Source organism: Saccopteryx leptura, chromosome 5, assembly GCF_036850995.1.
Source record: "Saccopteryx leptura isolate mSacLep1 chromosome 5, mSacLep1_pri_phased_curated, whole genome shotgun sequence".
Lineage (NCBI taxonomy): Eukaryota > Metazoa > Chordata > Mammalia > Chiroptera > Emballonuridae > Saccopteryx > Saccopteryx leptura.
In genome coordinates, this window is record NC_089507.1 from 129,565,240 (window position 1) to 129,586,826 (window position 21,587).

The window sequence follows — 21,587 nt, forward strand, 5'->3', positions numbered from 1 at the left end:
ATACCCAGCACATAGTCCCCAACCAGAACACCCACTCCACTATTCCACCCCTGAAGAGTATGGGTGTCTCCATACCAACCTGCTTCAAATCCTGCCACTACACCACATATAATGCTGGTGGCCAAGGCCAGGCTGTGGACAAGTCCTGCTGGGGGTAAGGACGATGGAGATACAAAGACCCAACTCAGGGGACCAGGTTCAGTGATGCAGATGCACTTTATTCAGGAAGTAAGCTAGCTTATATACACAGGTTCAGCCTATAAGGTGTTACAGCATGTTCCTCAAAGCCAATGGCTGAAATGGTCAGGGAGCTGCGTGGTTGGCACTAAGTCACTTCCTTATAGTGGGCGAGCTTCCTTCCTGGGTATGCCCAGGAGGCTTCTGGGAGCTGGAGTGTTCTCACAGCATTGCATCAGCCACAGCTGCTAGAAAGGTGCTCTGCACTCCACCCACATCTCCCCCTTCTCTTTTAATTAAGGCCAATTGAACTTGATGAATGATAGCTTGCTGTTCTTGTAGCTTCTGAATGCTACAACATTATGCAATGGAACCCTAGAACTAAAACAACTATAATACCTATTATACTATATGCTAATAGATTAGCTCGATTAAACAATGAGGCAAGCTTCTGTAATGTTCAACTAGTTAGGAAATAGGACGGGGGTCTTAAACAGGGGATTCCTCCTAGGTGTCAGGATGTCATTCCCCTCCCATTGTGTTACAGAGACCATCTAGGTGCTGTTAAACACAGTTCCATTTTGATTGTAAAAAATGGATGTAGGTTCATGCACGCCACCTTCCCACATAGGTCCCAGCATCCAAACACAGAATGGATGGCTTGCCATGGGCTGCGTACTGCATATGGTTGCAAGGTACATTAAACTAATTACATCACAAATCATATAAATTCAACAATTACAAAGGTACATTTCACCAGTCTCTGAGCACTTTGCCAAAAGCACAAAATGTCCCCGGACTTCTTTCTTGCCATGGGAAAAGCTTCTCAGGGCAGGGGAGTGCTTCCAGCAAAGCTGCCTCCCACCCCCATCAGGGTATTTCACATTGTCCAAAATCCATAAGTCCATCCAACAAAGGAGCCAGTGCTCACTCGGGTTGTAGTCTAAGAAATCAGTCCATTCACATGAAGCCTCAGCCACCCTCTCATTCCTGCCATCCTGGCAGGTCTTACACTGTCCCAAAGAGGAGCACGTGGCAATGGCAGTCAGCATTTCCATCTCTGCTCTGGAGAGCATGATTATACCCACCCCTATGTCCCAAAATGTCAGTGAACCCACCAGCGGTGTAGCAGGCACTCCCTGCCATTCCAGCAGCCACTCAGCAAAGCAAGCCTGGCTTCCATTTATCCTCCCGCCACAGCTGCTGCCATTTACCTTCTGGAGTCTGCGAATCGCAATTCCGGCCCAATTCTCCTCATCCTCCAAAGATGAACTGAAAACACCAGCTCGTGCTGTCGGGCTTAATCCCTGGGCTGCCACCACCTGCGTCTGGGAGTCAGTGGTTACTACAGCACACATAAGAACAGAGCACCAGGGCCTGGGGTCCTGTCAGGCACAATTCTCTGGGCCTGACCCACTAAAGCCTCCACATCCCCCCAGGTGATGGGGCGTGCACGCCGGCCACGAGGCCTTCTTCTGGAGCACTGAGGACCTCCTCCCCTCAGGCGTAGTTGGTGTGGAGAAGGCCAGGGCTGTGGCTTTGGACAGGTGAAGACTGAACCATTTAGTGGGTTCCCAAGAAACCCTGTCAAGCAGGTTGGGGGGGGGGGGCTCCTGGGATTCAAATTGGCTGAGTAACACAAGCATAACCTCTCCCTTGCATTTGAAGAGGGTGTGTTCCCCGCCACTGTGCCTTGGCTCAGTCATTCTAGCATCATTTCAGAGAGAGCGAGAGATACAGAAAAATAGATAGGACAGACAGAAAGAAAAAAGACACCTGGGGGCGTATAAGCTGGCCCATGGGTCTGTAGCAGGAACACGTGTTGGAGAAAATGGCGTCTGAGAAACTGGGGTGGGGCACTGAGCTCTGGCAGGGAATGCGGAAGTAGCGACTTCCACTTTTCCAGGGGCAGAGCTGATGGAGCAGTTAGCAATTCGGTTGGCTTTGTTTCTGCGCGCTCAGCCGCGATTTTGTCAAACTTGGAGGTTAAACTACTTTCCTCCTCAGTGGAGGCGGGTGAATAGGGAGGTAGGGGCTTCTCAGAGAAAGGGGCAGCCTGCAATATCTTTGACACCAGTGGAGGGTCCCCAGCAGGAGCACTGGTCAGGCAGGCATGTATTGCTAGCAGGGCAGGAGTGAGGCCGAGAGGGAAGGTTAGTCCCCCATGTACTTCTGCTGAAGGGATGCACCGGAAAGCTTGGGCCCAAGTATTGGGGTCCCAGAGAGGCGCATCCCAGAACCAAGGATTGAAACCAGAGAGGATCTCCCAGTAGGTACAGAGACCCTTTTCACTAACTTTAACTCGCCTACTCTGCAATATGGCGTGTGGGGCTCAAGAGTGGGGGAGAAGGTTTCCCATTGCAGAGGGTCACTCACCCATCCCTTGGATGCCGGTTAGGTCCTTGCCCGACATTCGGGCACCAGTTGTGGACAAGTCCTGCTGGGGGTGAGGACAACGGAGACGCAAAGACCCGACTCCAGGGACCAGGTTCAGTGATGCAGATCCACTTTATTCAGGAAGTAAGCTAGCTTATATACATGGGTTCAGCCAATAGGATGTTACAGCGTGTTCCTCAAAGCCAATGGCTGAAAAGGTCAGGGAGCTGCCTGGTTGGCGCTAAGTCACTTCCTTATAGCGGGCGAGCTCCCTTCCTGGGTGTGCCCAGGAGGGTTCTGGGAGCTGGAGTGTTCTCACAACATTGCATCAGCCAAAGCTGCTAGGAATGCACTCTGCGCTCCACCCACACCAGGCTGGTTCACATTGGATTCCAGCAGTCGGTAGAAAAACTGGAACTGGGAAGAGTTGGGCCATTCGGTTTAATAAAGTCTCACAACAGCAAATAAGCACAAAGGCCGCAAAACCACCTCAGGCAAACAAACAGCAAAATGGCCCCTCACAGTGGCAGACAGGCAATCAATACATCCACAGTCCCTGTGAGCGCCAGCAGCCTTATATAGTGTAAGGTTGGTGGATAATGGGGATGGTCACTTGGGGAACTCAGACCCGTGAACTTTGGCTAGGACCACCCACAACCAAGCGTGCCAAAGGAGGCTTCACATGAACCCTTTGGAAAAAAGCGACTGTCTGCCCGTCAGTGAAATTTCACCACGTCATAGTAGCCCCACTTCCCTAAAGGGACCCCTTTAAATATCTACCACACAATTTAATCCTTGCAATTTCCCTGGCCTCCATCTTTCCTCGGGGCCAGGGAACCTCACCGGGCGAATGCGTGCTCTGTACTCAATAAAGCCTTTTATTATTCCACACTTTGCGGCTCCGAGCCCTGTTCCTTCTTTCTCAGCAGGGGAAAAATACCTTACATATAGGACACACTCACATACCAATTATGCAAGGTGCTTGCAGCTGATAACCCCCAGCAACCCTAACACAGCTGCTTCACACCGCCATACTTCTGCGCTGAGAAGGGGAGCACATGCACTTCTCACCCTCTCCACTCAGTCTTTCCCTCCGTGGCCAGACCTGTCCACATCCGCAGCTGCCCTGGATCACAGCCCTGGGGGTCCTATCCCTCTGGCTCCTAGCACACCCCACGGCACCCAGTGCCTGTCCTCCTGCTGACTGCGGCCAGGCACCTCCCTCGCCCACATCGCTTGCTCCTTCGGGGCTCAGAGCTCAGCTGCTGCCCCCTTTCTCCCTCTGTGCCCTGGGGTTCTGCTCGCCCCTCACCTAGAAGGGGGCCAGTGGGAGGTCCAGGACAGGGCCCCACTGGTGGCTGGGAAGCACCCCGGTGGCGTCCTGTGCAGACCAGCAGCCACACCTGCGTGGCCACATGGGGGCTCCCAGCCCGCAGGCCCGGTGGAGGTGGCTCTCCCCCCCAGCAGGGCTGTGGAAGTCTGGGAAAGAGCACAAGGAGAAGGAGGAAGCAGGAAGGTGTCCCCACCCACCCTGGTGCTACCAGCTGCCCGCCTCTGCACCCTCATTTTTGCAGCTGGTGAGGGGGGTTGTGGTGCCGAGTAGGGCTAATGGTGGGTACAGGTAACCCGGCCAGCACCTCAGCCCCCACGGCCACCATGAGCGTGGTTGGCTCACTTAGAGGGTTGACCTCATTAGTGTTCCTGTTACAAAAAATGAGGCAGGAAGCAAGGGGAAGGGAGGGAGGATGGGAGAAGAAAAAATGGAAAGGAAGAAAAAAAAGCACAGGAAAACTTTTGGAGGTGAAGTGTACAGATATGTTTTCACTGGTGTATGTATTGGTCCAAACTCATCAAGTTGTATGCATTAATTATGTGCAGGGTTTTTTTTTTTAAGTATATCAATTATACCTTGATAAAACTTAAAAATATATATATTGTTTGGTACAGCGATGCTCGCAGGAATTAGTGAGTTATGTTAGATTCAGGGAGTGCTGATATGCTGGGGCTGCCAAGAGTGTAACTATTGAAGGAACAGGGAGTGCTGATAGGGTCCCTGTGAGGTTGAGGACAAAGAAGGTCAGAGACCCTTATCAGAAGTTTATGTTTGAAATTCGCCACTAAGCTAAAACTGGCCCCTGTTGCTATGCTCCAGCCCCTGTTGCTATGCTGTGTGTGACCTCCCTAGCGAATAGCTAATTGCCACACCTGCTTCTGTAAATGCTTGCTCGCTTAGGATATATAAGGACCTAGCTGTAAGTGCCAGGCACGACTCCCTTTTGCAGCTCCTTGTGAGTACGGTGTCTCCGGACATCTTGGGAGTTCACCCCTGCGCAGGTTAAACTGGCCAATAAAGTAACATCTAAACTCCTGAAAGTCTCTGACGTTTGTTCTCGTACCCGGTGGATGCAACAAGTTACTGGGGATTTTGGCTTCTTTTGTGAAAGGTCTCTAATTTGCCTTAAGTCTGTATCTGTTTTCTCTCTCAGCTGTCTCTATTTCTGAGGCTTACTTAGCACAGTGATTCTCAAACTTTAACATACATACGAATCACCCGAGACATTATTAAAAATGCAACTTTTGGCTCTGTAAGACTGGGATGGGGCTGGAGGTCCTGCATTTGGTAAGAGCCTCCAGGTGAAACTGATGCTGGTTCACCAGGGACACTATAGCAGCAATACTCTAGCAAAAAACCAATTTCACTTTAAAATCAACTGATGTTGAAAAGGCACTGGGCTAGAGGCTCAGCCAACTACGTTTGTTAAAAATACCATAGTATCTAAAAGAGGAACTTGGTAATTGAAAGAGCACCTGAATGTGTGTGCCTTTTGGGTCAAACAGAAATATTTATTATACTGAGTATATAGTACACTGACAATATTCACAAGTTAATATTTATTAAGTCTCCAGAATGTGGTTAGTATTCTTGGTGCTATTCAAACTGTATGTATAAACTTCTAAATCTTTAGGACAAAAGTGGAATAAAAAGAAGATATAAAAGCATTTTTCTTGTGCTTCATACATTTGAAACATCCATTTTAAGACATCTCTGTATTACAAATTAAAATAAAATATAAACATAAAAGTATATGTAAAATGTTTCAAAGTGGTTTATACATATGCATGCGTATGTATACATAAATAAATACGTTAGTGCAGAAAATAGTGTAACATTTTTAATTCAATTGCTATATAAATAATTTTCTCAGAACAAAATTTATTGTACAGATATTTACATGAAATACTCATGTTTGCATAAAAGTATATGGATAATTGCATGAAAATATATAGATATTTTGTAACATGCCTAAATTGTTATGTCATATCCCCTATATCAAGTTATCTCAGTCAAGCAAACATGCCAGGTGGTTTTTTTTTTGTCAAATAAGGTAAAACTATTTGGGAAACTTAACAGGCTAAGAAGTAACCTATTTCCTGGTTAGCACAGACATTTGTCCCTGCATTCATACCAAGGACATAGCAGAATGGTATACTTACTCCTGGAAAAATGCCAGAAGTTTAATCAAGAAAGCCTCAGTATAGGAATAGAAATGGGAAAATATATCCAAAGTCAATGCTAAAATATCTACTAATACTCCAGGTGGAATTGGAATAAGAAAATCAATTTGAAAAGAACATAGGACTTCTCATGTACTGGGCTGACCCACAGTTAGGGCACACAGAGGAGAAACCAATGGGAACACAACTGAACAGAAAAACTAAGGGAGACAAGCCAATGCTTTTCTTTCTCTCTCCTTATTCCTCTTTCTACCTCTCAAATCAATGGAATTATTTTAAAAGAACATAGGAAAAACACAATTGAAAAGTCAGCAAATATATTTCTTTCAGTTATTGAAATTGAGAATAATGCAAACCATTAGAAAGGTGAATTTCTGCAAAAGAAATAAACCAAATTGTAAAAACTTCAAATAAAGCACAGAAAAGAATCTGAAACTCACATTAGAGAAAATAAATTGTCCCCACATTGATTTTTTTGGAGGGGATTCAAAAAGGAAACCACCCCGAAATTCCATTGAGATCATATTGGTAAGTGGATTATTTTGTTTGAAACTATGCTTTAAAGCTAGGTGTTTGAGGAATTAATTGAATTGCTATTGATAGAAGATTTCTTCCTTCTTTTCCTATCTCCTTCATTGCTCTTAATACAACCCTTACTTACCCAACAGAAGCATATGGTACAAAGAGCTTCCCATAAAAAAGGTGACGTTCACCTTGTTACAGTGTTTTTCTACTGCTCAACAAAACACATCACTAAAATAAAACACTGCATCAAAATAAATTTCAAATTTTAATAGTTTTTTTAAACCCACTTGTTTGAGATATAGGAATTAGCTTCATTTAATTAAAATCCATCATTTCTTTTTTTTTTTTTTTGAAGCATCAATTTTTCATTGCAGCTCTTTAGTTGTTCATTGATTGCCTTCTCATATGTGCCTTAACCAGGGCATTACAGCAGAGTGAGTGACCCCTTGCTCAAGCCAGCAACCTTGGGCGTAAGCCAGCAACCTTGTTCTTCAATCCAGTGACCTTTTGGGCTTAAGCCAGTAACCATGGGATCATGTCTATTATCCTACGCTCAAGCCAACAACCCCTTGCTAAAGCTGGTGAGCCTGTCCTCAAGCCAGTGAGCCTGTGCTCAAGCCAGATGAGCCTGCACTAAAGTTGGTGACCTTGATGTTTTGAACCTGGGTCCTCTGCGTCCCAGTCTGATGCTCTATCCACTGTGCAACTACCTGGTCAGGCGGAATTCATCATTTCTAAAGAGACACACATCTTAGTTGCTAAATTATATGAGAACCATCATGTGTTTAAATTATATTCCTTTTAAATATGACTAGGATTGAATAGATATAAAATTTGTCATCACTCCTATCAAAGATTCTGTATAAAAGGCCTGACAGAAAGGTGTTGGGCCTTTATGCCAAAATATGAATGCCAACTGTGGGTGACATGATTTCTGTAGTCATCATGTCAGTCTGAGGTAATGGCAGCCTTTCTCCTGTTAACACTCTGCCCACAGCTTCCTATAAAATTGGTCAGCATGGAAAAAGTCCTACATTTATAAACGTTAGCAATTCATAATATATGTCTCCAAGGGAAAACTAGAAAGAGTTCCCTTTCCCACCCATTTTTCTTTTTAATGAAAGCACATATACATCTATACACACACAGACAAACACAAACAAAAACAACACTAATCAAAACTATTCATCTATTTAACAGAGAGTTTTGCAGTGTTAGCAGTGACTACCAAAATATTTTATTAGCATAGAGACCCCCACATAGAACAGTGCTCTTGGCTTCAGAATGAGAATGTTCATTCATCTTATTACATATTAGCTTTACCTTGTTTAAAACAAAGATTAGTATTTTAAATCCAACCACCGTCATGATTTTGAGCATGTTAATGAGTAATATATTGATTGACTTACAGCAGATCACTGGATCTTCATCACTCCTATCAGAACAATCCTGCCGAGAGTCACAGACTGATTCCTGGGCAATGCACTGGCCGCTGGCACAAGGGAATTCATCTGCTGAGCAAGGCTTTCTGGATGGGGCTGGTGCCCAGACATAGACCCAGAGCTGGTCTAGCCCAATAAAACTCTTCTGGCTCAAAAGAACACCTTCAAAAATAATCTTTAGTGAGGGGGAAAAAATGTATGTGTTCATCATCTCTTAAAAAGACTACTACTAATAATAAAAGAAATATAATTATTAAGAAAAAACCTATTTAAAGAGCAGACACATACAATTGATAGCAAAGGTCCTATTTGAGAAGTTTAACTCACACATGTAAGATTGATGGGCACATTAGATCTACTGAGGCCTTTGAGAACCCAACCATGATCACAGGCAATGCAGCATCTCACTTAACAATCGACAATGTCCCTGACTGCAAACTTTTTACTTGATCATCATCTTTGTGTTTCTCTTTATTTAATATTCAAGAAAGAGTAAGTATTGTCACTACACACACAGCAAGAACTATGCATCTTATTTTTTAACTACTGAAAGTAGTATTGAAATGCATAGAGACAAATGTCTGGCAAATAGTGAGGAATGCAACAAAAGAATCAAAATTTTAAAGAATAAATATAAAAATCTATTTATTTTTATCTAAGCACAATATCTTTAATAATATCAAAGAAGTGCAAATTAAAGAAAGTAAAGCTAATTTTCTTCAAATTGTCAGCTTTTCTGATGTATACAATATTAGCCAAGTAAAACAATCATATGTTGCTAGTCCAATGTAAGATAATGTCAAAGCATTAATATTCCTTGAGGTTCTACCATGAACAATAGTTATGAACAAGAGTAAAGGAGAGATAGAAATAGTTGACTGTATAGCAAATAACCAATTGTCTTCTGTCTAGTATGGTAGCCACTAGCTACATAAGAATATTTTATTCAATTTAAATTCATTAAAATTCAGCTCCTCAGTCATAGTAGACACATATCAAGAGTTCAAGTAACCACGTGTAGTTAGTGGCTACCATATTGGAGAGCAAAGATATAGAAAATTTTTGGTCCTTGTAGGTTGGCTCAGTGGTAGAGCATCAGACCAGCATGTGGATGTCCTGGGTTCGATTCCCAGTAGGGCACAAAGGTGAAGTGACCATCTGTTTCTCCCTCTCCCTCTCCCTGTCTCTCTTGCAGCCATGGCTCGATTGGTCCAAGCATATTGGCCCCAGGCACTGAGGACAGCTTTCTGGAGGCTCTGCCTCGGGCACTAAAAATAGCTCAGTTGTGAGCATGGCACCAGATGGGCAAAGCACTGGTCCCAGATGATGTTTGCCAGGTGTATCACAGCCAGGACACATGCAGAAGTCTATCTCCCCTCCTCTCACTTGGAAAAGAAGAAAAACAATTTTTTTCTATTACCACAGAAAGTTCTGTTGAACAGTGCTGTCTGGACATTGTTATGTAAATAAAATACTAGGAATAAAAGCTGACTTCTTTTGTCTCTTCAGTTTAAAGTTTCTGAATAAATTTTCTTTTTAGCAAAAACATGAAGAACATATATATATTTGTTTGTTAAGAATTACTTAAGGTCAAGTTTGGTTTGCAAATATATTTAATGATTTAGTCTAGAAAATAATATTAAATTTAAATTATATTTAATAATAAGAAAATTTTGTATGCTACTGTATACTTTCTCCATAATGAGTATCATAGTAAAAAAAAATTATAAAAATCATTGGACCTAAAGCTGTATATTTTCAAAGCAGCAAGACATCAGATATGCAAAAATATCTGTTTCATTTACAAATATTGAAGAGTTTAAACTTAAGTCTCAAAATTGAAAATTTTTAATTTAAGTTTCAAAAATCTGCCACTATAGAAAATCTAATTACATTTAATTTGTATTTGGAAATCTAGAATGACTTCAAAATTATTGTATTTATATTTTACTTTATTTTATTTTTGAATTTAATAACATTTTAATATTCAGTCTAGGTAAAAAAGAATAAAACTCCAATCCTTTAGTACTTCTTTCAGAAGTTATAAAGGTAGATATTAACTTAGAAAAATTAAAATATTGTCAAGATGTTAACTTGATAGGCTACAATAAAAAACTAAACTTTACTGAGATTGCTACAAAAATGTAATGGTTCAGAAATCCCAAACTCAGTGGTAAACAAAATGCTAAAAATCTCATGATTATCAGTCAGTATAATTTGAGTTCTCTTTTTTAACACCTAGAAAAATATATGAATATGGCATTAGCATAAAAAATAAAATTGGTTTTATGAGCCATACCTCTACTCACATCTAGTATAAATATATTTATATACTCTATATACAACACAAAATAAATGTAATCTTAAGTAAAGTAATGTACTTCAAAATTAAAATTCAAAATAGCAATTAATAATACTGGATATTTAAATGTTACCCCACTAAGTATACTTTGTGATAGTGCCATAATAGTAGAAAAGAAAGGCAAACATTTAATATGAAAATTTAAGAAAATGTTTAGATATATATTTTTTGCACAATCTCAATAAAACCCCAAGTAAATTTTTTAAAATACAGGCTTCCCACTGAGCACTGAGCATATGTATATTTCAATTATATCTCTGTATAGGTAGAGTTATGATGTGTTATAAAGATGTGAATTACTGCTTTTCAATCCCAATTTATTTTTTATCTGCTTCATAATGCAGTTTGCTTCCCTAGTTGTAATGTATGGTGTTCGGATGCTCGTGAGGGAGCCCATAGAAAATGAGGAAGCTTTAAACCAAAGTAGTCACACTTGGTGTCCTCTACTCAGGGGACATTTGACTTAAGAAGGGCTAGGAACAATGAAAAGTAAATAATTGCTCTCTCCAACATCTAAGTTGATATCTCAAACTTAAATAGTAATTTAAATTTAGCAATTGGTGATAAATTCACTACTTCAAAGCTAATAATAAAACTTATAAAAATACTTGCTTTCCCCTTTTATACCTTAAATGTCTTCAGTCCTTCCGGTATTAACACATCTGCTTTCACCCATTTACTGTGAGTTGATGTGTTATATGTCCAAAATATTTCTTCTTCCTTTGAGTAGAAGAAAAGAATATTATTTATTCCCCAAATCCTACTCTCATATTTACATATGTACTCTCCTGATTACATTTTAATAAAGTTTACCCTACCTGTATGATATGATATTAAGTGCTAAGAAATCTAAAGTGTTGGTGAAAAAGCTGTGTGAGAATTTTTAAAAGAAAAATAAGGAAATGGGACCTCATAATATTTACCAATAGGATGCACTAATTCTTCATATATCAAAATAATGAAAATGCATAACTTAGCATAAATATGTCTTAGGTTGAGCTTTGAGCCTTTCTCTGTGTCCTCCTTTTACTGTGACACCAGGCAGCAGCCCTGGAAAGTGGCCTCGAGTTGTAATGACACATGACACTCATATTTTTCAAACTCTTATAAGCATTTATCTCCTCACTTGGCTTCAGTTATTTGATTCATACCTGCAATTTTCTAAAAAATTAATCTACTTTCAACTTAGTCTCTTAACCTCTGATGACTACTCCACTTTCCAAGTCTGAACTGTTTCAAAAGATAGTCTAAATCTATTAAAATGCACTTCATTATATTACTTATTTTTATTGACTCTTAAGACTCCTACCAGATAGAAATATATGTGGTAGACATATTCTGCTCACAAAAATTAGGGGATATTTTATAGCTTCATATTTATTTTGAAATATCTCCTAAATTTAGTGAGCAGTATATTTTCAGCTGATAGCTTCCAGGTCACATCAAGATGAATTGGAATTATTTATTTATTTATTTATTTATTTTTAAATTTATTTTTTATTTTTTTATTTTATTTTATTTTTTTTATAAATTTTTATTAATGTTGATGGGATGCCATTAATAATTCAGGATACATATATTCAAAGAAAACATGTCTAGGTTATCTTGTCATTAAATTATGTTGCATACCCCTCACCCAGAGTCAGATTGTCCTCCGTCACCCTCTGTCTAGTTTTCTCTGTGCCCCTCCCCCTCTCCCTAACTCTCACCCCCCCTCCCTCCTGCGTCCTCCCTCCCCCCACCCCTGGTAACCACCACTCTCTTGTCCATGTCTCTTAGTCTCGTTTTTATGTTCCACCAATGTATGGAATCATGTAGTTCTTGTTTTTTTCTGATTTCCTTATTTCACTCCGTATAATGTTATCAAGATCCCACCATTTTGCTGTAAATGATCTGATGTCATCATTTCTTATGGCTGAGTAGTATTCCATAGTGTATATGTGCCACATCTTCTTTATCCAGTCTTCTATTGAAGGGTTTTTTGGTTGTTTCCATGTCTTGGCCACTGTGAACAGTGCTGCAATGAACATGGGGCTACATGTGTCTTTACGTATCAATGATTCTGAGGTTTTGGGGTATATACCCAGTAGAGGGATTGCTGGGTCATAAGGTAGTTCTATTTTCAGTTTTTTGAGGAACCACCATAGTATCTTCCATAATGGTTGTACTACTTTACATTCCCACCAACAGTGGATGAGGGTTCCTTTTTCTCCACAGCCTCTCCAACATTTGCTATTACCTGTCTTGTTGATAATAGCTAATCTAACAGGGGTGAGGTGGTATCTCATTGTAGTTTTGATTTGCATTTCTCTAATAACTAATGAAGCTGAGCATCTTTTCATATATCTGTTGGCCATTTGTATCTCTTCCTGGGAGAAGTCTGTTCATGTACTCTTCCCATTTTTTTATTGGATTGTTTCTTTGTTTGTTGTTGAGTTTTATGAGTTCTTTGTAAATTTTGGATATCAGGCCCTTATCTGAGCTGTTGTTTGAAAATATCAGTTCCCATTTAGTTGGCTGTCTGTTTATTTTGATATCAGTTTCTCTTGCTGAGCAAAAACTTTTTATTCTGATGTAGTCCCATTCATTTATCTTTGCCTTCACTTCTCTTGCCATTGGGGTCAAGTTCATAAAATGTTCTTTAAAACCCAGGTCCATGAGTTTAGTGCCTATGTCTTCTTCTATGTACTTTATTGTTTCAGATCTTATATTTAGGTCTTTGATCCATTTTGAATTAATTTTAGTACACGGGGACAGGCTGTAGTCGAGTTTCATTCTTTTGCATGTGGCTTTCCAGTTTTCCCAACACCATTTGTTGAAGAGGCTTTCTTTTCTCCATTTTGTGTTGTTGGCCCCTTTATCAAAGATTATTTGACCATATATATGTGGCTTTATTTCTGAGCTTTCTATTCTGTTCCATTGGTCTGAGTGTCTATTTTTCTGCCAATACCATACAGTTTTGATTATTGTGGCCCTGTAATATAGTTTAAAGTCAGGTATTGTAATGCCCCGAGCTTCATTCTTTTTCCTTAGGATTGCTTTGGCTATTCGGGGTTTTTTATAGTTCCATATAAATCTTATGATTTTTTGTTCCATTTCTTTAAAAAATGTCATAGGAATTTTGATGGGAATTGCATTAAATTTATATATTACTTTGGGTAATATGGCAATTTTAATAATATTTATTCTTCCTATCCAAGAACAAGGAATATTTTTCCATCTCATTGTGTCTTTTTCTATTTCTCTTAGCAATGCCTTATAGTTTTCGTTATATAGTTCCTTTACATTCTTTGTTATGTTTATTCCTAGGTATTTTATTATTTTTTGTTTCAATCGTGAAGGGGATTATTTTTTTGAGTTCGTTTTCTAATATTTCATTGTTGGCATATAGAAAGGCTATGGACTTTTGTATGTTAATTTTGTATCCTGCAACCTTACTGTATTGGTTTATTGTTTCTAGTAATCTTTTTGTGGAGTCCTTTGGGTTTTCGATGTATAGGATCATATGATCAGCAAAAAGTGATACCTTTACTACTTCTTTTCCAATATGGATGCCTTTTATTTCTTTGTCTTGTCTGATTGCTCTGGACAAAACTTCTAGCACCACGTTAAATAAGAGTGGAGAGAGTGGACAACCCTGTCATGTTCTTGATTTAAGGTGGAAAGTCCTCAGTTTTACGCCATTTAATATGATGTTGGCTGATGGTTTATCATATATGGCCTTTATCATGTTGAGATATTTTCCTTCTATACCCATTTTGTTGAGAGTCTTAAACATAAAATTGTGTTGTATTTTATCGAAAGCCTTTTCTGCATCTATTGATAAGATCATGTGGTTTTTGTTCTTTGTTTTGTTGATATGGTGTATTATGTTAACCGTTTTACGTATGTTGATCCATCCTTGAGATTCTGGGATGAATCCCACTTGATCATGATGTATTATTTTTTTAATATGTTGTATTCGATTTGCCAGTATTTTGTTTAGTATTTTAGCATCTGTATTCATTAGAGATATTGGTCTGTAGTTTTCTTTCTTTGTGCCATCCTTGCCTGGTTTTGGTATGAGGGTTATGTTGGCCTCATAAAATGTGTTTGGAAGTATTGCTTCTTCTTCAATTTTTTGGAAGACTTTGAGTAGAATAGGAACCAAGTCTTCTTTGAATGTTTGATAGAATTCACTAGTATAACCGTCTGGGCCTGGACTTTTATTTTTGGGGAGGTTTTTAATAGTTTTTTCTATTTCCTCCCTGCTGATTGGTCTGTTTAGTCTTTCTGCTTCTTCATGACTCAGTTTAGGAAGGTTGTATTGTTCTAGGAATTTATCCATTTCTTCTAGATTGTTGTATTTGGTGGCATATAGTTTTTCATAGTATTCTACAATAATTATTTGTATATCTATGATGTCTGTGGTGATTTCTCCTCTTTCATTGTGGATTTTATTTATTTGAGTCCTGTGTCTTCTTTCCTTGGTGAGTCTTGCCAAGGGTTTGTCGATTTTGTTGATCTTTTCAAAGAACCAGCTCCTTGTTTTATTGATTTTTTCTATAGTTTTTCTGTTCTCTATTTCATTTATTTCTGCTCTGATTTTTATTATCTCCTTTCTTCGGCTGGTTTTGGGTTGTCTTTGTTATTCTTTTTCAAGCTCCTTTAAGGTGTGAAGTTAAGTGGTTTACTTCGGCTCTCTCTTGTTTGTTCATATAGGCCTGAAGTGATATGAACTTTCCTCTTATTACTGCTTTTGCTGCATCCCAGAGATTCTGATATGTCGTATTTTCATTTTCATTTGTCTGTATATATCTTTTGATCTCTGCGCTTATTTCTTCTTTGACTCATTCATTTTTTAGAAGTATGTTGTTTAGTTTCCACAATTTTGTGGGCTTTCCCCCTCTTTTTTACAGTTGAATTCTAGTTTCAAGGCTTTATGATCAGTGAATATACTTGATACAATTTCAATTTTTCTAAATTTGCTGATATTGTCTTTGTGGCCCAACATATGGTCAATTCTTGAGAATGTTCCATGTACACTGGAGAAAAATGTATACTCTGTCGCTTTGGGATGAAGTGTCCTGTAGATATCTGTCATATCCAGGTGTTTCAGTATTTCGTTTAAAGCCACTATATCTTTATTGATTCTCTGTTTGGATGACCGATCTAGAGCCGTCAGCGGTGTATTGAGGTCTCCAAGTATGATTGTATTTTTGTTAGTTTTTGATTTAAGGTCAATAAGTAGCTGTCTTATATATTTTGGTGTTCCTTGGTTTGGTGCATATATATTAAGGATTGTTATGTGTTCTTGATTCAGTGTCCCCTTAATCATTATGAAATGACCATTTTTGTCTCTGAGTACTTTTTCTGTCTTGTAGTCAGCATTATCAGATATGAGTATTGCTACACCTGCTTTTTTTTGGGTGTTGTTTGCTTGGAGTATTGTTTTCCAGCCTTTCACTTTGAATTTGTTTTTATCCTTGATGCTTAGATGAGTTTCTTGTAGGCAGCATACAGTTGGATTTTCTTTTTTAATCCATTCTGCTACTCTGTGTCTTTTTATTGGTAAGTTTAATCCATTTACATTTAGTGTAATTATTGACTCTTGTGGGTTCCCTATTGCCATTTTATAAATTGCTTTCTGTTAGTTTTGTACCTTGTTTGATTCTTCTCTTTTTTTTTTCTATTGTTTGTTTTTGTTTGTTTGTATTCCATACTTCTTTCTTCTGTTGCTACCTTTTTTAAGTCAAGTGTTTTTGTGGTGGTTTTTTCAAGGGTGGTTACCATTAAGTAATGAAAAGGGTATCTACCATATTCATTGTAGTACCCTTTCTTATGAGTATTTCTATGCTTCATCGTCCTCTGCTACTGTTAATCTTCATCTTTTTTCCCCCTTTTTTTTTCTTTTGTTGTCACAGTTTAAGTTTGGTTTTATTGTTTTCTTGGTGGAGCTGTTACTTGTGGTTTTGTATTTTTTTTGTTAAAGTAATAATTTATTATTTTCTCCTTCTTTCTTTCTTCTCCTCCCCTCCTCTCACCTCTTTAGGGAAATATCGTGATGATCTGTGAATTATATTATGCTAAATGGAACAAAAACTGCCTATAACGGAGGGCCTGATTTGGGGTGAAGAATTCAAGGAGCAAAAAAGGGAGTAGGGACCTACTAAATGCAAAAAATAAATAAATAAATAAATAAATAAAAATAAAAACAGAAAAAAAAATCGCAGAATATCTTAGACAAGCATAAAATGATTTGCTTGTAAATAATGGTCGACTAAGAGATATAATGAGAGGGCTAAGAGGGAAACAGAAAAAAGGAGAAAAAAAATAATAATATTTAAAGAAGAAAAAATAAAAATAATAAGTAAAAATCTGTTGTATTAAGTGGAGTGAAGACTAAATACAATGGAGACTTTGGGTTGGGAGGAATACTAGTGAGTTAAAAAGCAATGTAAAAAGTACCCAAAATGCCACAAAAACAAACAAATAAAGGAAAACCAAGAACAAAAGCAGAAAAGAAAAAAAAAATAAAAAAGAACAAACAACAACAAAAAAAAAACAAAAAAAAAACCTTGAGTCCCAAATTAAATAATTTGTTCGTGATTGAGGATTAACTGGGAGGAAAAGTAAAAGGAGAAAAGAAGAAACGAATAGAAAGGAAAAAATAAGAAAAAGAGAGAAACAAAGGAAGAAAAAAATGGAAAGGAAAAAAAAAACAAAAAAAACCCAAAAAGAAAACAAAAGGGGAGAGAGTGAGACTTAAGGGTTTTGGAGTGTAACCCTAAAGGATAGTAAAGATGAATAAAAGAAATAAAATGTAACACTCATGGGTAGTGTAGTTCAAGAAAAGGGTAGCATACGATGGGCAGAGAATAAAAGGACCGAGGTGGAGAAAATACAAATATTAAATGCAATAAGTAAGAAGAAAGAAACAATAACAACAAAGAATTAGTGGAACAAGTTATAAAGTCTGTGGATTTTTCTTGATTTTGAGAGGTTAACTTCTTCCTTTTACTTTTCTCTCCCTCTTCCTGGTCGGTGACTCTGTACCCCAGGTTCTGCCCCTGTGTCACGATTAGGTAGGGATTTGCAGTTGATGGGATTCTATGGCAATGTCATATAATTGACTTTAGTCTCGTTGGTAGTCAAGGCTTGTTGGCGTTTGCAGAGTCCAACGATGAGAGAGTTTGCTTTCCTGGAGTCTCTCCCCTAGTCTCTCCTTCCTGAATTAGCAGCCTGGTGATCCAGCTATGAGGCTGCCACTGCTTCTGTCTGGGGAGTAAGAGGCTCAAAGAGCTGGGAAATCCCCACTCTATCCTCACTCAGCACAAGGCTCTGGGTAAGGCTCTGGCAGTCAGAGCCTCCAGCGTAATCAGGTGGGGCTGGGAGTCAATTGTTGTCAAGGTGACTGTTCAGTGACTTCCATTCAGTTGGACCACTCAACCCAGGCTTTCCACACTTTGTAGCCTGTTTTGGCTGGGAAGAAGATGCACTATTCGCTGCTTGCTGTATAGATCTTAATATCTGCCAAGTCCCTCTTGTTAGGTATATCCCTGAATATGGAGGCTCTGTCAATCAGAAGTTTCCCCCGCTCCTTTAGCGAACGGCACTGAAAAATATTATGCCTCTTGTCTTGGATCGCTGAACTGGGAGAGATCTTATCAATTAGAACCCCGTGGGTGCGTAGATTTCATGGGTTAAGCTAATTTCAGTGATATCCGCAGCTGTGCTCCAGAGAGTATTTCAGGCTGCCTGCGCCGCCCCTCCCCCAACGCTTGATTGTTAGCTTGAATAGCTGGGTGAGGTGCCCCGCCCCCGGAGAGAATCTCCTGACTAGGAAAGACAGGTTTGGCGCCCCTCCTGGACTGCGGCACAGGGGCGCGCGGGCGGCTTCTCAGCGCACGCCTTAGCCAGGACTCCCGGACGGCGGCACGGGGCGCACGCGCGGCTTCTCAGCGCACGCCTTAGCCAGGACTCCCGGACGGCGGCACGGGGCGCACGCGCGGCTTCTTAGCGCACGCCGGCAGCCGGGACTCCGGGATGGCGGCACGAGGTGCGCGCTCGGCTTCTTAGCGCACGCCGGTAGCCGGGACTCCGGGATGGCGGCACAGGGCGCGCGTGCGGCTTCTTAGCGCACAACGGTAGCCGGGACTCCAGACCGCGGCACAGGTAGCTGCACGTGTGGGTTGACTCACCACAGGCGTATTCCCTTCTCGGCAACAGTCCTTTCGCTTTCTGTGTGTGTGTGTGTGGAACTCCGGGATGCTCTGAGGATATATTTTTCTGTTTCTAGTTGATAAATTTGTTGAGATTTTGGGGAGATCTGTCAGACGCGCTGCTCACGGCACCATTTCCGTGACGTCACTCCGAATTGTAATTATTTAAAGTTGAGACATACAACTAGTTTTTCTTCCAATTATTTCCTATATAACTTCAGATGTTTTGCAACAAGATGCTTGTCTCCTCCACACCTGCTTTTAATAACAGTGCCTAACAAGTTGCATTTATCATTTCCCCTCACTTTCATTTTATGAGAATAGTTGAGTACAACTGTGCTCTTTTTTCACAATGACTGATTCCCCTCTGTTCTACTGAAAGAACAATACATTTACATTTTTTTGAAAAGTGAACAGAGTATTTTCTAAACTTAATTGGCTTTCATACACTTAAGTTAATGGTATATTGTGTATGAAATCTAGATTTTTCTACCACTTTTCCTGTCTCATGACATAGCAATGGAAAAAAAAACCTAATTAACCCTAACTAAATAAAATCAGCTTTTATTTGTCCTCACAGACACTTACCTACTTACCTGGAACAGCTGTCAATATAAAAGAGACCCTCAGCTCAGAAAAGCCCTTCAAGTGATGTTCTAATTGATGAGTATCTGAATCAATAAGTAAAAACTTTAAAAATGCCCTTCCTTACTCCCCCGGTTGAGCACCAACAATGCCATTTTACCACCCAAGAAAAATATTTATTACTAAATATCTTAGAGATCTCAGCTTATCTTTCCCTCTTCCTGTGAATTCAATCAATGTTACTAATTTAAGGTTTTACTTTATTCACTTTTAACTACTTTTGATTGCATGTAGTGATAGGATCATGTACTTGGGTAAAGATTTTCCATCAAGGAAAGGTAATTATGGTTTTAAGAACTGTAATATATCCAATAAAAGAAACTTTCTAAGGCATTGTCTTTCCTGTCTTTACTGTTTTCTTCCCACTTGCCAGCAGAAAGTTAGAAAATATATAAGAGGACCACAGTCTGGGCACTGTTCTTGGCTCAGTAACAAGGAAACACTCCTTAGGATAAAAAAAAAAAAAAATGGCTGTTGTGCCTGACCAGTGGTGTCAGAACGGATAGAGCATCAAACTGGAACGCCGAGGTTGCTGGCTTGAGCGTGGGGTCCCCTACTTCAGTGTAGAATCATGGACATAATCCCATGGTTGCTGGATTGAAGCCCAAGGTCACTGGCTTGGCACATATGAGAAGCAATCAATGAACAACTAAAGTGACGCAACTACAACTTCATGCTTCTCATCTCTCTTCCTATCTCTCTCTCTCTCAAAGAAAAGGCTGTTGCTATGATTATTGCCTTAATATATAATGAACAGAGACTTAATTCCAACAACTGTTAGATGGCACAAACTAGAACTTCTATACCCATAAACTGACTTGAATCTGAGTCAACGATTTACAACTTGACTCTCGCCTGTGTATTTTATTTCTCAAGTTCTAATGTTCTTTTAATATAAAGAAAATGTCTCAGTATTCTCACTAGGTATTTCTTGATTTACTTGCACATATTGTAAAGGTTTTTCCTTCATTAGATTCATGGAAGAGGTAAATGATCATTTCATCAAGAGCTATTTTGTAAATAATAGATTTGGGATAATTTTTAAGTTTGTGATAAAAACATCAACCTGTACTTTGAGGCAGATTTTTTTTTTCCTTTTGTGGCAGAGACAGAGAAAGTCAGAGATAGGGACCGATAGGGACAGACAGACAGGAAGGGAGAGAGATGAGAAGCATCAATTCTTTGTTGCAGTTCCTTAGTTCATTGATTGATTTCTCATATGTGCCTTGACCTGGGGGCTACAGCAGACTGAGTGATGTCTTGCCTGAGCCAGTGACCTTGGGCTCAAGTTAGTGAGCCTTGCTCAAACCCAATGAGCCGGCACTCAAGCTGGCGATGTCGAGATCTCGTTCCTGGGTCCTCCACGTCCCAGTCCGACGCTCTATCCACTGCACCACTGCCTGGTCAGGCTGAGGCAGATTTTGCATTAGTGACATACATGTTACATGTATAAAGAATAGCACATTAAATGTCAAAAGAGATAGAACACTGTCTTGCAGAATACTGGGTAAACTAATGAATCAAACATCAGTCAACACTATGATGTATACTTAGTGGTTCAATTAATACACCACATCAGTTCTCAATGATTAACTTCTTTCTCATAATGTGGGAAATAGATTGTTGATTACTCTTTTCTTATTGTATGAGGTAGTATCTAAAACCAATGTGTTTCACTCTTTTCTTGTATCATCCCAAAGCCATCAGAAAAGTGATATTGCTCATTTTCAGTAATTGCTAACTCTATTTGACATATATTAAAACTTTAAAAATCTGTCACTGCCTGACCTATGGTGGCGCAGTGGATAAAGCGTCGACCTGGAAATGCTGAGGTCGCTGGTTCAAAACCCTGGGCTTGCCTGGTCAAGGCACATATGGGAGTTGATGCTTCCAGCTCCTCCCCACTTCTCTCTCTGTCTCTCTCTCCCCTCTCTCTCCATCTCTGTCTCTCTCCCTTTCTCTCTCCTCTCTAAAATGAATAAATAAAATTTAAAAAAAATCTGTCACTGGTGTTCAGGATAGATTAAAATAACCCCCCTGAATTAGAACATATATGATACAAATTTCTCCTTAAATTTAGGTTAATAACTTATTAAACATTTACTGAATATTAATTATTTGCCATGTGAAAGCACTATCATAGGACCATATATTTTTAAGCATCTTAAACTATAACATAAGCATAACAAAATTATTCTAGAGTTTCTTTGTTGAAAAGGAAGTTGGAAATTATACAGGGCTGCAATTTGCAGAGAGGCTTCCTGGGCTTGGTTTACACGGCACAGGTAATAACTGAAAGATACTTAAGATATAAGTATTACAACATATATCAGTAAAGTTTAA

The 21,587-nt window shown here is 39.4% G+C and overlaps 1 protein-coding gene across 1 annotated transcript in view; it reads right to left on the reverse strand.

Moving 5' to 3' along the window:
• The window catches only part of MALRD1 (MAM and LDL receptor class A domain containing 1), an 837,423-nt gene that overhangs the window by 719,212 nt on the left and 96,624 nt on the right, over positions 1-21,587 (reverse strand). The window contains 2 exon segments of the mRNA XM_066386561.1: positions 8,004-8,211; positions 11,026-11,118. Of these exon segments, the coding sequence (XP_066242658.1) occupies positions 8,004-8,211; positions 11,026-11,118 (301 nt within the window).